The sequence below is a fragment of the Lissotriton vulgaris genome, chromosome 8 (assembly GCF_964263255.1).
Source record: "Lissotriton vulgaris chromosome 8, aLisVul1.2, whole genome shotgun sequence".
Classification (NCBI taxonomy): Eukaryota; Metazoa; Chordata; class Amphibia; order Caudata; family Salamandridae; genus Lissotriton; species Lissotriton vulgaris.
Window position 1 is genome coordinate 1,236,799,265 of NC_141696.1, and position 12,697 is coordinate 1,236,811,961.

General features: G+C 48.1%; 1 protein-coding gene across 1 annotated transcript in view; it reads right to left on the minus strand.

Moving 5' to 3' along the window:
- The window catches only part of LOC147698535 (cilia- and flagella-associated protein 337-like), a 554,785-nt gene that overhangs the window by 65,139 nt on the left and 476,949 nt on the right, over nt 1–12,697 (minus strand). Inside the window, exon 24 of the mRNA XM_086935138.1 lies at nt 5,795–5,853. Coding sequence (XP_086791264.1) covers nt 5,795–5,853 — 59 coding nt within the window. The remainder of the gene's footprint in view (nt 1–5,794; nt 5,854–12,697) is intronic.

The window sequence follows — 12,697 nt, forward strand, 5'->3', positions numbered from 1 at the left end:
CAGATGCGCCACCCTAGATACTGATCTCATAAATATGCTTTGGAGCTGCTCTAGCCTCAGGACATATTGGAGGGTGGTAGTGGATGCACTCCATACCTGCACTGAGCGAGACATACCCTTTTATTGGCCAACATACCTGTTACACAAATTCCGCAGAACACGTAACACTAAGGTAACCTCCAGATTCCTAGACCTAGGCATAGTGGCAGTCAAAAGGTTAATCACCAGAAAATGGAAGGTGGCTGACCCCCGTGTATACAAGCATGGAGGCATTCCACACTTGCATGGGCCAGAGCAGAAAGTATAGCAATTCGACATGAAAAGACCATGGACGCAAGGAAACTATATATATCCGCACACTGGGATGCCCGGCGGCTATTCCAGGTGCATGACCAGATACGTGACTGCTTCCCTCAGGCGCCGTGTCTGGTGCTGGACCTAGAGAAGGCTTCCGACACCCTCTCGTGGGCATACTTATTTCGGGTCCTGCAACGCATGGGAATAGGACCCAGCCTCCAAGCTCACACTAAGCTCATCTACTCTATGCCCACCTCCAGAGCGAGACTAGGCCCCCTCATTTCCGCCTCCATTCCAGTCCGCCGGGGCACCCAGCAAGGCTGCCCCCTCTCCCCCCTACTTTTCGCCATGGCAATGAGCCTCTGGCAATCCACCTCCGTGCCGCAGGCGAGGAGTGGGCAATCCCCATCACCAACTCCACCCATGCTGTGTCACTGTACGCTGATGACGTACTCATTTACGTCCGAGATATTGCAGCAGACCTTTCCCCTATACTACGCATTCTACAAGATTTTGAAGAAGTGGTGGGACTCAGAGTCAACTGGCCCAAATCCACCGTATATCTCTTGGTACAGGCCCTGCCCCAGTGTCAGCTAAGACTAGGCAACATTGACATCTCATGGAGCCCCCAGGCGGTAAGATACCTAGGAGTTCGACTATATACACCGCAGGACATATACGAGGGCAACTACTGCATACTGATAGCAGGCATTAGATCCTCTGTACACTTTTGGACACTATTGGAAAGATCTCTCACTGGCAGTCACGGGGAAGATAGCGGTCGCAAAAATGATCCTTGTCCCACGACTATTATATTTCTTTTCCAATCACCCGGTGGTTCCCCCACGCTCCTTTTTCAGCGAGCTCGACACCCTGCTTGGGACTCTCATCTGGGGCTCCGACCCTTGCAAAACTGCAACTGCCCCTCAACCAAGGAAGACTAGCTGCCCCATCCTTTGAGGCGTACTTTCTGGCCGCCCAGTTACAATTGGTGTCACGTTGGACAGCAGACCTGGCGCAAAGGGAACTGATCACAACGGCCGGGCAAATTCAAACCCCTACCATCCACCGCATGCTGCTACCAGGGACTGCGCCACCTCTGACCAAGCAGCTCCAAATGATGGCAGCGCACGCCTGTCTAACACACATCCACAGAATACATCATGCAGCACCTCTGTATTCCCCACTTCTGCCGCTAGTAGGATACTCCAAAGGCCGTGCACACTACACCGAGAGAATGTTACACATATGGACCGACCGCGCCCTGACGGACACCGGGGCACTATATTTTAATGGACAATTGCAGACATTTGAGACACTCATGGCTGACTTCGATCTCCCCAGGGCACAGACAGCTCCTGGAAGACTGCCGCAAACAGTGGCACACAATTGATACAGAACCCCACACACACCCTGTAATCCATCCGATCCTACAGATGGGCCCAGGGTGACACCTAGACACTGTATATACAAAGCCATACGGACCCTTAAACAACCCACTCTTGCACCCCTCAGGGAAAAATGGGAAAAAGACTTTTGCAGGCCACTGCATGATAGGGAATGGACTAGGGCACTTGAGTATACCAAGAAGTATCCCGCAACTACTGATTCAAAAACATACAATTGCACATCCTGAATCAGGCTTACCTCACTCCCGAAAAGCTCCAGAAGTATTTCCCTGAAAGCTCTTTCACCTGCCCTAGATGTCAGGAGCCTAATGCTTAATTTCTACACATGCTGTGGGACTGTCCATCACTTCACAGCTACTGGCGCACAATCCACACCACCCTCAGAATGGTCACGGGACTTCAAGACCTCTACACATGGGAGGCTAGCGCCCTGGGTATCTGAAAGCGCCACAAACACATGAAAGTAGAAATGCCCTTTGCCTCCTTGGTGCTCCTCATGGCCAAACAGTGCGCCACCATGCAATGGAAGGCACCGGAAGGTCCTCCCCTGGCAGGATGATTGGGCACTGTCAAAAAATGGAGCATGCCAGAAGAGGGAATACTTCGAGCAGAAGTCCAGGGAACCTGCAAACATCCAATCTCGTTGCCCTGGGCCATGTTACTCCACTACACAAGAAACACTAACAGTGGCAGGACCACGGAGGATCAGTTCTCCCAGAGCTCCTATAGCCCCTGTGTCTACCCAGGTGGACGTACAAAGGGCCCAGACACCCGACAGGTCACAACTACTGGCCACCAACGACCCATCATCACACCCTCACATAGGCAGTTTGCAGCTATCCCCTTTCCCCCCCTCCCCGCATCTGCGCAATTCCAACACGACACCCCGCATTAGTGCAACTCTCAGATGATCAACTACGTGTGATTATAGCATATGACACAGTGCATCCCAGTTCTATACCCCAAGTTTGTTCAATGTTAGAGTTGGCATCGCAGTCACCAACTACGCCGATGACACACAACTTATCTTCTCTTTTGAGGGTAAGAACGCAGTGTCGCAGGAGACCTTCCATCACTGCATGGTCAGCACGGCGGAATGGCTGGGTAATAATTCCTTACAGTTCAACAGCTCTAAAACTGAGGTGCTCCACTGCTCAGCAGATCGTATCCCTCGTCCTCTCCCGCAAGACTTCTGGCCCCTATCCTTTCAGGGCACGGTATCAGCGGCTGCCTCTGTTCAAAACCTGGGAGTGACGATGGAACCCAATCTTCAACTGGATGGTTTTGTAAATAAAACAGTGTCCACCTGTATGGTGCTGTGCGCACCTTACGGAAGATCCTCCCACTGCTCCCGACCCATGCCAGACCAGAAGTGGTGCGGAGCGTCATCTTAAGCAGACTTGATTACTGCAATGCACTGCTTCTGGGGGCCCCCGCCACCTTGTTGGGCAAACTGCAGCGGGTTCAGAATTGTGCTGCAAAACTGGCACTCTCTCGCCGGCGCCTTGATTCTTCTTCAGCGGCACTCAAGGATCTCCATTGGCTGACCATTGACCCAGCGCTTTGAATTCAAAGCCCTGTGCTTGGTCTATCGGCCTCTTCAAGGCCTGGGACCGATTTATTTGCAGGAGCTGTTCTCCTGGTACACCCCTACCAGACCTCTTCGTTCTGCTTCAGCTTATTTAGTGGCAGTCCCTAAGATTCGGAGGATACGGATGGGTGGCCGCTCTTTTGGCTACCAGCATCCAGGTTGTGGAATGCGCTGCCACTGTCTCTCCGAAGCTTGGGAGACCTTTCTGCTTTCAAAAAGGGACTAAAAACTCACCTTTTCCCAAGGACAATATAGTTAGCTGTTAAAGTAATGTTTCTTGTGTTCAGGCCATTAAAGATCACAGCGCCAGGATACCTGTCGGGTGACAGCTGCGCTTTATAAGTGTGCCATACAATACAATACAATACAATATGGCTAACACCCCATAACCCCTACGATAACATGCAAGGTGGGGAAAATACACCTCACATCCCCAGCAAGGTACAGCAATCACCCTACATGAACGTTAACTATAACTAGACATAGGCCTCTAAGGGCTGTCACCAATCAAAAGACTGAGCGGGAGATCTATAACCCTGGAATTATAAACTCTTATGTCTACATAGGGTACGCTTGTGCGATATCCTTTGTGAGCCAACATCAAAGGCAATGATAGATGTGATGTATGTAATCTTTTTGAAATGCCAAAAAAAACGTTTTACCAAAAAAAAATCCCACTGGGACGCAATCCTGACAGCACTACAGCAGAGCACAAACCCGCCAGACTCGACCCCACAGGCGACCGTGTGACACCGCGCAAGCGACCCGTACTTCCATACTAACTGAAGGCACTCAGCCTGTGATCAATTATTATGCAGCCACTTTCCGGCACGTGCTCTCACCATGGGCCAAGTAGCGGGCCAGAAGGCAAGGGTAGAATTGGCAATGCACACACACACACAGACAGATAAATGAGATTCTCCAACTCAGCTCCTGGTTTTAGGTTCTCTTCCCCCAGTTATCAATTGCACTACTCAACGTGGTCACCTAAAAAGTACCAGCCTTCACTTGCTACTCGTCACACAATAGAACAAAGGTAGTCCAGATGTATCTGATGCATACTACTGGGCAGCTCCTGGGCGCCACCACATAGTAATACCCACAGTAGAAACAATTTTTAAGTTGTAACTGCTAAAAAATGTATATGATGTAGCAAGGTTGATACTACTGAACACTAATGTATAATGTGCCAATTGCTGTTATAAATGACAAAACAAAAAAGTAAAAAAAATGTGAGTCTGCACTGCTAGCAGGATTGAGGCACTGAGACCAAAGTAACGTATTCTCAGACCATAAGATCTTATAGAGCAATTAACCTCCATTTATAAGACAGCTACCCTATGCTTCCTTCTTCATGTTGGTGGCCAGACTAATATTGACCTAGATCTGGGCTTGTGGTTTTAGTTTTGGTGTTTTATGCATGGATTGGAAATATACAACGTTGACCCGCTTTCCATTTTAGAAAATTAGCTACGACCACTACTCTCTCTCAACCCCAAAACTTTGCAGGATATTAGCAGGCATAAAACATTGCCACTACGGATGAAAGAGTAGGGCTATGTTGCCCCATCTTAAAATTAAATCTAGGAAATTCATGTTGTAAAGTAGATAAAAAATACTCTAGGTAGACTGGTGCATAAAGAGAGAAATGTTCAGTAGCAGCAGCAACACTAATGGCAGATTTACTAACACTTTGCTCCACATTTGTGTCACCAAAATGGTGCAAAGTGTAGAATTTTGTTTTACCTTCTTGCGGTTAACTAGAAGCTGTATGATACTTTACATCAAGGGGGCATCCCTTTAATGGAACATGGTGTTCCAACGCTACCATCCACGGTTTTTGATGCAAAGCCCTATCTTCTAAAAACGAGAGAAAGCTTTCCACCAAAATGTGCACCTCCTCAGGGCACGCTTAGCATAGTGGATAAAAAGTTTCTGATCTCAAAATATTTTCACATGTACCTGTGTATAGCACTGTATGGCACAAATCCAAACTTGGAAAACTTTTAAAGTATGACTAAGCATAGAATTTTGCAATGAAAGGGAACGCTTTGAGTACAAAACCTATACTAGACATCACACACAAATTCTTGGACTATGGTGCAAGGGTGTGAGTGTGGAGCAGGGCAGCAAAACGTGCACCAGCGCACAGAGACATAGAAAGTACCACATATAGTAGATATGGCGCTGTTGTGCTCTCTGCCTTTCACGCAGTGCAGTGCAGCAATTTGGGCTGCTGTACTACATTGCATGACAAAATAAACTTTAGCTCATAGCATGTACAAATAATAGGTCGTTCAGGGGTTAGTATTAGTGCCCCACCAGGCATGGGATGCAACTTGCTCAGATTTCTGGAAGCCTCTGCCAGAGCCAAACTGACTCCCTAAAGATCCTGAGAGAGTACCTTATGATATCACTGGAAACACAGTGGCAGCATACAACATAAAGACAATGGAAGGACAATACCCACTTTATACAACATTATTGCTATACATACCGGTGTGAAGCTTGCTAGCAGATGTCCCCCATTGAAAATGCTCCAGAACTTGACAGAGCCTGTAGAAATGGACAGGAAGTAAATTAATCTCACAAATGTGATTGCCAAAATAGGAGGGCAGGACAATATTGTGCTCTAACCTTACTGATACAATACATGGATATAATGCACTGTCAGTTGCAAGCATCATGTGTTGCTCCGAGCAGGTAAACCACCTAAAGAACCCTCAAAAGCAGAAAAACATAGAAAATGTAGGGGCCTATTTATGAGCCGCTTTGAGTTGCTCTCGCACCACACAACATAGTGTAGGAGCGACAAAAACCTTGCATCTGATTTATGAAGCCACGCAAGACCACTTTGCGAGGCCCTGGGTGGCTTTTTATTTATTTATTTATTTTATTCAAAGTTTTATATAGCGCGAACAAGATCCTTACAGATATCAGAGCGCTTCACAATGACATGGTAGGGGCAGTAGGAATGAACAGGGGTAATAGGAGCAATGTAGTAGTCACTAACATGAAAGGATAATAATAACATACATAAAACATATCAATATACAGTCAGGTAAACAGGTAGTATAAGACGGCACAAGTCATTGATCCCACTACAGAGGTGTTCAGGTACACTTTGGGAGTGTGGAAGGCTTATACCAGTGTTTTAGTATAGAGAGAGCACTGAGTGGGGGCAACCGGGAGGGTGAATCAGTGACCCAACGTGTATCATATATTGTAAGAAAGTAGCGTAGTAGTGTCTCCATCAAGTAGCGGTATAGTGCCAAAGGACAAGGTGAGTATTGACACAAGGCAATGCAGAGTCTCTGATCCAGCACCTATAAGGTTCAGGAGATCTTGGCCAGAAGGATGGTTTTCACCTCTTCATTGAAGAGTGCAGTGGAGGAGATACGCCTGGTTTCAGGAGGGAGCGCATTCCAGATCCTGGGTGCCATTCCTGAGAAGGAGCGCTTGTAAGTTTTCTCTTTCCGGAATCTACGGGGTTTCAGGAGTAGATTTTTTGAGCTTCTATTGGATCTCGAACCTCCTGATATAGACAACTTTTGAGCGAGGTAGTTGGGTGCATTGTGGTGCACGGCCGCGTGTGTCATAACTGCAATTTTTAGTTGTATTCTGGCTTCAAAAGGCAGCCATTTTAGGGACTTTAAGTCTGGGGAAATATGCGAATGTTTTCTTGAGCCAGTAATGAGTCTTGCGGCAGCGTTCAGAGAGGCTCTTAAGGGTGCTGTTGTGGATAGCGGGAGTCCGCTGAGGGCCACAATTCCGTAGTCTATTCGAGGGATGACTAACGCTTGTACAGCAGTTTGGAAGTCTTCAGTAGGGAGGAAGGGTTTAATTTTCCTCAGTGTGTTGATTTGGAAATTAGCTGCTTTTGTGGCTTTGCTGATGTGCTGCTGCATGTTGAGCTTGGCGTCTAGTGTGATGCCTAGGGATTTCGCTGAGTCCACGATGGTGGGTTGGACATTGAGTGCTGTTAGGTTGTTGAGCCATGTTTGGGTGGTGGAAATTTTCGCCGGGGGTGAGATGAGAAGGAACTCAGTTTTCAGAGCATTTAGTTTGAGGTGATTATCGGCTAGCCAAGATTGAGTGTTAATAAGCGTGGAATTCAGATGTTTGATATCTTCCGGAGATTGAAGCTTTAGGTACAGTTGTGTGTCGTCGGCGTACATATGGAATTGGACATTAGAAGCTTGGAGCAAGGTGGCGAGCGGTTCCATGACGAGGTTGAACAATGTGGGGGAGAGGGAGGATCCTTGTGGAACCCCTAGATCGGCAGGCACAGGTGAAGATAGCACATTGTCGATCTTGAACTTCTGAGACCGGTTGTGAAGGAAGGACGAAAACCATTTGAGAACCGTTCCCGATAGACCCATTCTAGTGCTTAGCAGCTCCAGCAAGTTCTCATGTTTGACCGTGTCAAAAGCTGACGAGAGGTCAAGAAGGATGGGGAGGCAGGACTCATTGCGATCAAGAATTTGGAGGGCGTCATCAATTATGTGTGTCATAGCTGTTTCCGTGCTATGTTTCGCTCGGAAGCCTGATTGATGAGAGTTGAGGAGGTCAAATTGGTCAATGTGTCTTGTTAGTTGGAGTTGGACACATTTCTCCAGCAGTTTGGCCAGGGTGGGGATATTGGTGATGGGCCGGTAATTGTTTAGGTCAGACGGATCAGCTGTAGGTTTCTTGAGTATAGGCGTGACTTGCCCCACCTTGAGGGAGTCTGGAATGAGGCCTTGTTGCAGGGAGCAGTTGATGATTTTGGTCCAGTGAGGGAGGAGCAAGGGGATGAAGTCTTTTACAGCATTAGCAGGTAGAGGGTCTGTGAGGTGATTAGAGGGCTTCAAGGTGCAGAGCAGTTTGTGTATTGTTTCTTCCGAGTAGGTATCGAAGTATAGTCAAGATGCCATGTTTTTAGGTTGAGTGTTAGCCATTCTTGTGTGGTTGGGGAATCGGCTTACATCCATGATGAGGTCATTTCTTATGTTGTCAGTCTTTAGCTTAAAGAAAGCAGAGAAGTCTTCACAGTGTGGGGTGTCGCTTGTTGTGCTATTTGATTGTAAGGGTTGTGCCTTTGTTTGGGTCTTGATTAGTTCGAATAGTTTTCTTGGCCTGTTTTTTGCTTGGTCCAACTGGCGGCTGAAGAAGTCCTACTTTGTGCGCTTTATTTTCCTGAAGTAGGCATTTCTCTTGTTTTTAAGCCTTTTGAGGTGCAGTGCTGAGGGGTCCGCTCTCCAGGTGCGCTCTGCCATTCGCATCGAACGCCTGTCGTCATTGAGTCTGTCGTCATACCAGGGGTTAGAAGTTTTGGTGGAGACTCTCTTCAGTTGCAGTGGAGCGACTTCATTGACTAATGTATTCATAGATTCAAGGTAGTGGTCAGTCAGTGATTGAACATCCGAGGCACCTGAAGGGGGAAGGAGGAGATTGCCGATGTGGGGAGGCAGAGTAGAGGGGTTGAGATTCTTCATGTCCCTTTTCCATGTTTTGGTTTTGATTGGTTGAGCCGGGTTAGGTTTAACTTTTTCATTGATAAAGAAGGTGATAATGTGGTGATCTGACCAGTCGCAGGATAGAATCGTCTCCAGTTGTGTAGAATTCTCTTTGGCAATGATGAGATCAAGTATCGAGCCTTTGTCGTGTGTTGGTCTATCGCATATTTGGGTGAGGTCAAGCGCATTAAGGAAAGTTTTGAGACTATTCACCACTGTGTCTTTCTGATCGTTCCAGTGGAGATTGAAGTCGCCCAGGTAGACTTGGGTGGTCTGCCGACCGGCATTGGAAGTGATCATGTCCATGAGTTGTTGGGTGAATATGAGATTGTCACCAGGCGGGTGATAGATGAGATTTAAAGCACAAACTTGTTTGCCCTCGCTGGTGATGTCGAGGCAGAGGAGTTCACAGGAGGAGAGGGAGGGGGAGGTGACTTTAGTAACGGAGAGGTTGCTTCTAAAAATGCATGCAGTTTCCCCGCCCGTCTTGTCCGAGGACCTGTCTAGCCTAATGATGTGATAGTTGGGGGGGACTAGTATGTCCATAATCGGGGTAGAGGCTTCAGTGAGCCAAGTTTCTGTTAGGAAGGCTAGGTCCAGATCCCTAGCTGAGACGAGATCAGCGATGTCGGAGGAGTGTCTCTGGGCCGATCTGCAGTTGAGTAGGATGCATTTGAGTTTGGGAGAGAGAAGGGTGGTCGAGCTTTCTAGAGTGAGGGGAACTTTTCTGAGGTTGTTAGGGACGGAACCTCTGTTGTTGAGTGTTGGGAGCCTCAGAGGGTTTGTAAGAATTGTGGGTATGGGGATGTGTGTGCTAGGTATGTGTTTTACCGGACCTGGGCCATAAGTGCGTAGGAGAGAGCATAGGTCGCGGTCCGACAATGGGTTGAGGACACGGCGGGGGCGGTGGGAGTTGTTGCGAACGGGGATAGTCGGCCAGCGCGGATGTCGTTGGAGGCGAGGGTATGTAGGGCGGAAGCGTCCTTTGTAGGGTAGAGGGATGATGGGAGGTAGACTGGGCTGTGATGAGAGAAGGTCTTTGATTGCGTGGACATCTTTTTTGATTTGTAGAATATCCTCTTTGACTTGTTGGAGGGTGGGTAAAGTCAGGTCAGGGGGTGCATTGGGGATGGCGTAGGTGGTGAGAGCCAATGGTGAATGGTTGTGTAGTGAGCAGGAAAGCGGGCAGGGAATCGAAGGGGGGGGTATACTGGCGTTGTTGGAATGTTCTGCGGTGCAAATGGGTGGGATGGCATTCAAAGAGTGGGCGTCTTTGTGGGCGGGGGGTGTGGGTGAAGTAGGCGGTGAAGGCGGTGGGTGGGAGGCATAGGTAGTGCCGTCAGTGGGAGACGGTGCCGGTGAGTGGAAGAGTGAGTGAAGGCTGAAGACAGTGGGGGAGACCGGAGGGTAGTGAGGGCTGAGAATAGGAGGTGGGAGAGAGGGGGATGCTAAGGTAGGGGAGGTGGTATGTTCTGTGTGTGTTGTTGGGAGGGTGTGAGTGTCGTGGGTGGGAGTGGGGAGGGAGCTGGGGGGGGAAAGGTGTCCGCCGTGGGGGGTATGGGAGGGGGGGTGGATAGACTCCGAGTGGTGATGTTATCAGATGGTGGCGTGTTGTGGGTGAGAGTTGTTCTGTTAGGTGTGAGAGTGTCGTGGGTGAGAGTGGGGAGGGAGCTGAGGAGGGAGAGGCGTCTGTCGTGGGGGGGATGGGAGGGGGGTGGATAAACTCCGAGCGGTGGTGTGTTCAGGTGGCGTGTTGCGGGTGGGGGTTGATATGTCAGGGAGGAGAGGGATAGGGGGGATGTGAGTAGGGGTAAAAGGGATCCTGTTAGAGGGGCGGTTAGTATAAGAGGTGGCGACATTTGTGTCTGTCCTTGGGGAATGTAGGGCGTTGACAGCAAGTGGGACATTTACTGGGGTACTGGGGGTGTCTGTCCTTGGGGAGTGTGGGGTGTTAACAGCAGGTGGGCCATTTACTGGGGTGCTGGGGGTAGAGGTGTTGTAGGTGGGGGCTGCAACATCAGGGGTGATAGTGCTGGTGGAGATCTGGGTGGGGGTCCGCAGATTGGAGAGGTGCTCTTTGAACTTGGGGAACAGGTTGTCTAGTAGTTCCAGATTCTTGTCCGTGGATTGAATTAGGACAATCCCGTTGTTATAGATAGTAATGGTAGTCCTGCCAGGGAAGAGGTGGGAGGGTGTGATAGAGAGAGTTAGGCCATGTTAACCCTGGAATAAGGCAACGCAGAGCAAATTGCTGTGTTGCCGTACTCTTCCCTGGGAATACGTTCCATGGGCGATGTGTGGGTGTTCCCACGCAACTCCCATGGTTTTGGACACATTCACAGATTTACCAGAACTGGTAGACCTGGGAATGTACCAAAAAGATACACCGTCCCAGGAGAGGCGTAACGAGGAGAAATATCTTTATTTCGCCTTGTTACTTCCTCTTTGAGGAACATGCCTCTCAGGATTGTTTTTGTGCAGGGAGGTGTCTCTTCCTGCCCAAAAGCAATCCTGCATGCAACGCAGGCACCCTTGCACCATGGGCCAAGGGTGCCTGCTGTAGCTTACGGCGCTTCCCTGTGTGTAATTCTCATAAATAGGCCCTGTAGTATATTGGAAAAGCGCACATTTATCTTGGGAGCTATCTTGATGCTGGATAACCAATGGTTATTGTTAATAGTTTTGTTGATTCCTAGAAGATGAAAGGCTGAATGGACCTGGCGGGTTTCGATCCTTGTGCTCATGAGGTAAAACAAAAATTCATGCAGATGACGCACTGGTGCACTAAGCCATCAACTGAGTTTCAGCCATTCACGCTCCTAGCAGAGGAAATCACTCCTTGCCATGGCGAAACTTAACCCAACTACTAAATATTGTCATTTCTTTATGTGCTTCTTCAATTGATTTGTACAGTGCTTATGTTTTGCCATTAGGCCATTTCTCAGCACTTTCATGGTATAGCTTATGGATTCCTTTAGAAACCATCAGCACTGTGAGTTGGAAGATACTGAATCCGGTTTATGGTGGCTACTGTTCCTTAAGGGAGGCAAAAAGGGGTGCTCCTGTTGCGATATAGATGGAAAAAGAAGGCTTATTTAAAGAGATCCACCTTAGGGATCTTTTGAAAGCTGGCAGTCATGGATGGTTTTACAGGAATAAGCTCAAGGTGTTCAAAGGTTGTGGGCCCAATACCATCCAAACGTATATTCGGGGTGACGCGTTTCAGTGCGTTAATGATTTTCTTGAGAACCATTGCGTTTTATTGTCCAAGTTATTGGAAAGCAGCTCTTTTACGGCTGGGATGATTTAGTCTGTCTTATTCTGGATTGTTTTGTTTAGGGACCATCATAGAATCTGTTGCACTATTCCAACTGAGGCAGCACCAAAGTCCTTGTAAATTCAATGTGGTGATTGGAAGGATCCACCTCAGCCTCCTCGATTGATGGTAGGTATTTGTGTGACCAATGAACTGCGGATTAAAGGAGAACTATGAGGGAAACCAACATTCAAGGTGTCTAGCTAAATGTATAGTTGAGAGGTAAATTACCAACTCGAATGGGAATGCCCTGTGTTTCCTGTAGTGGCCTCACTTGTCAATATCTTTCTCTTTATGAGGTTCAAACACAGATTATCCATTTGTGCTTTATTCAAATTTCTCATCTCTTAGCCAGTCGTCCGTCCGCTTGTATTGGGTTTGAATTACGTTCACCATGGGACTTGTGTAGCTATTGAAGAATGTTGTTGACAGTGAAGAACTCTGGATGATACCACAGGAGATGGATTTGATCATCAAGGTGCCTGCTAATTGTGACTTGAGGGAACAGTCTGATAAGAAGGATTAACATACATGTATGTCTGTGCCTATGATCTCGACTCGTTTTTCCCACAGGACCATTTTTCTC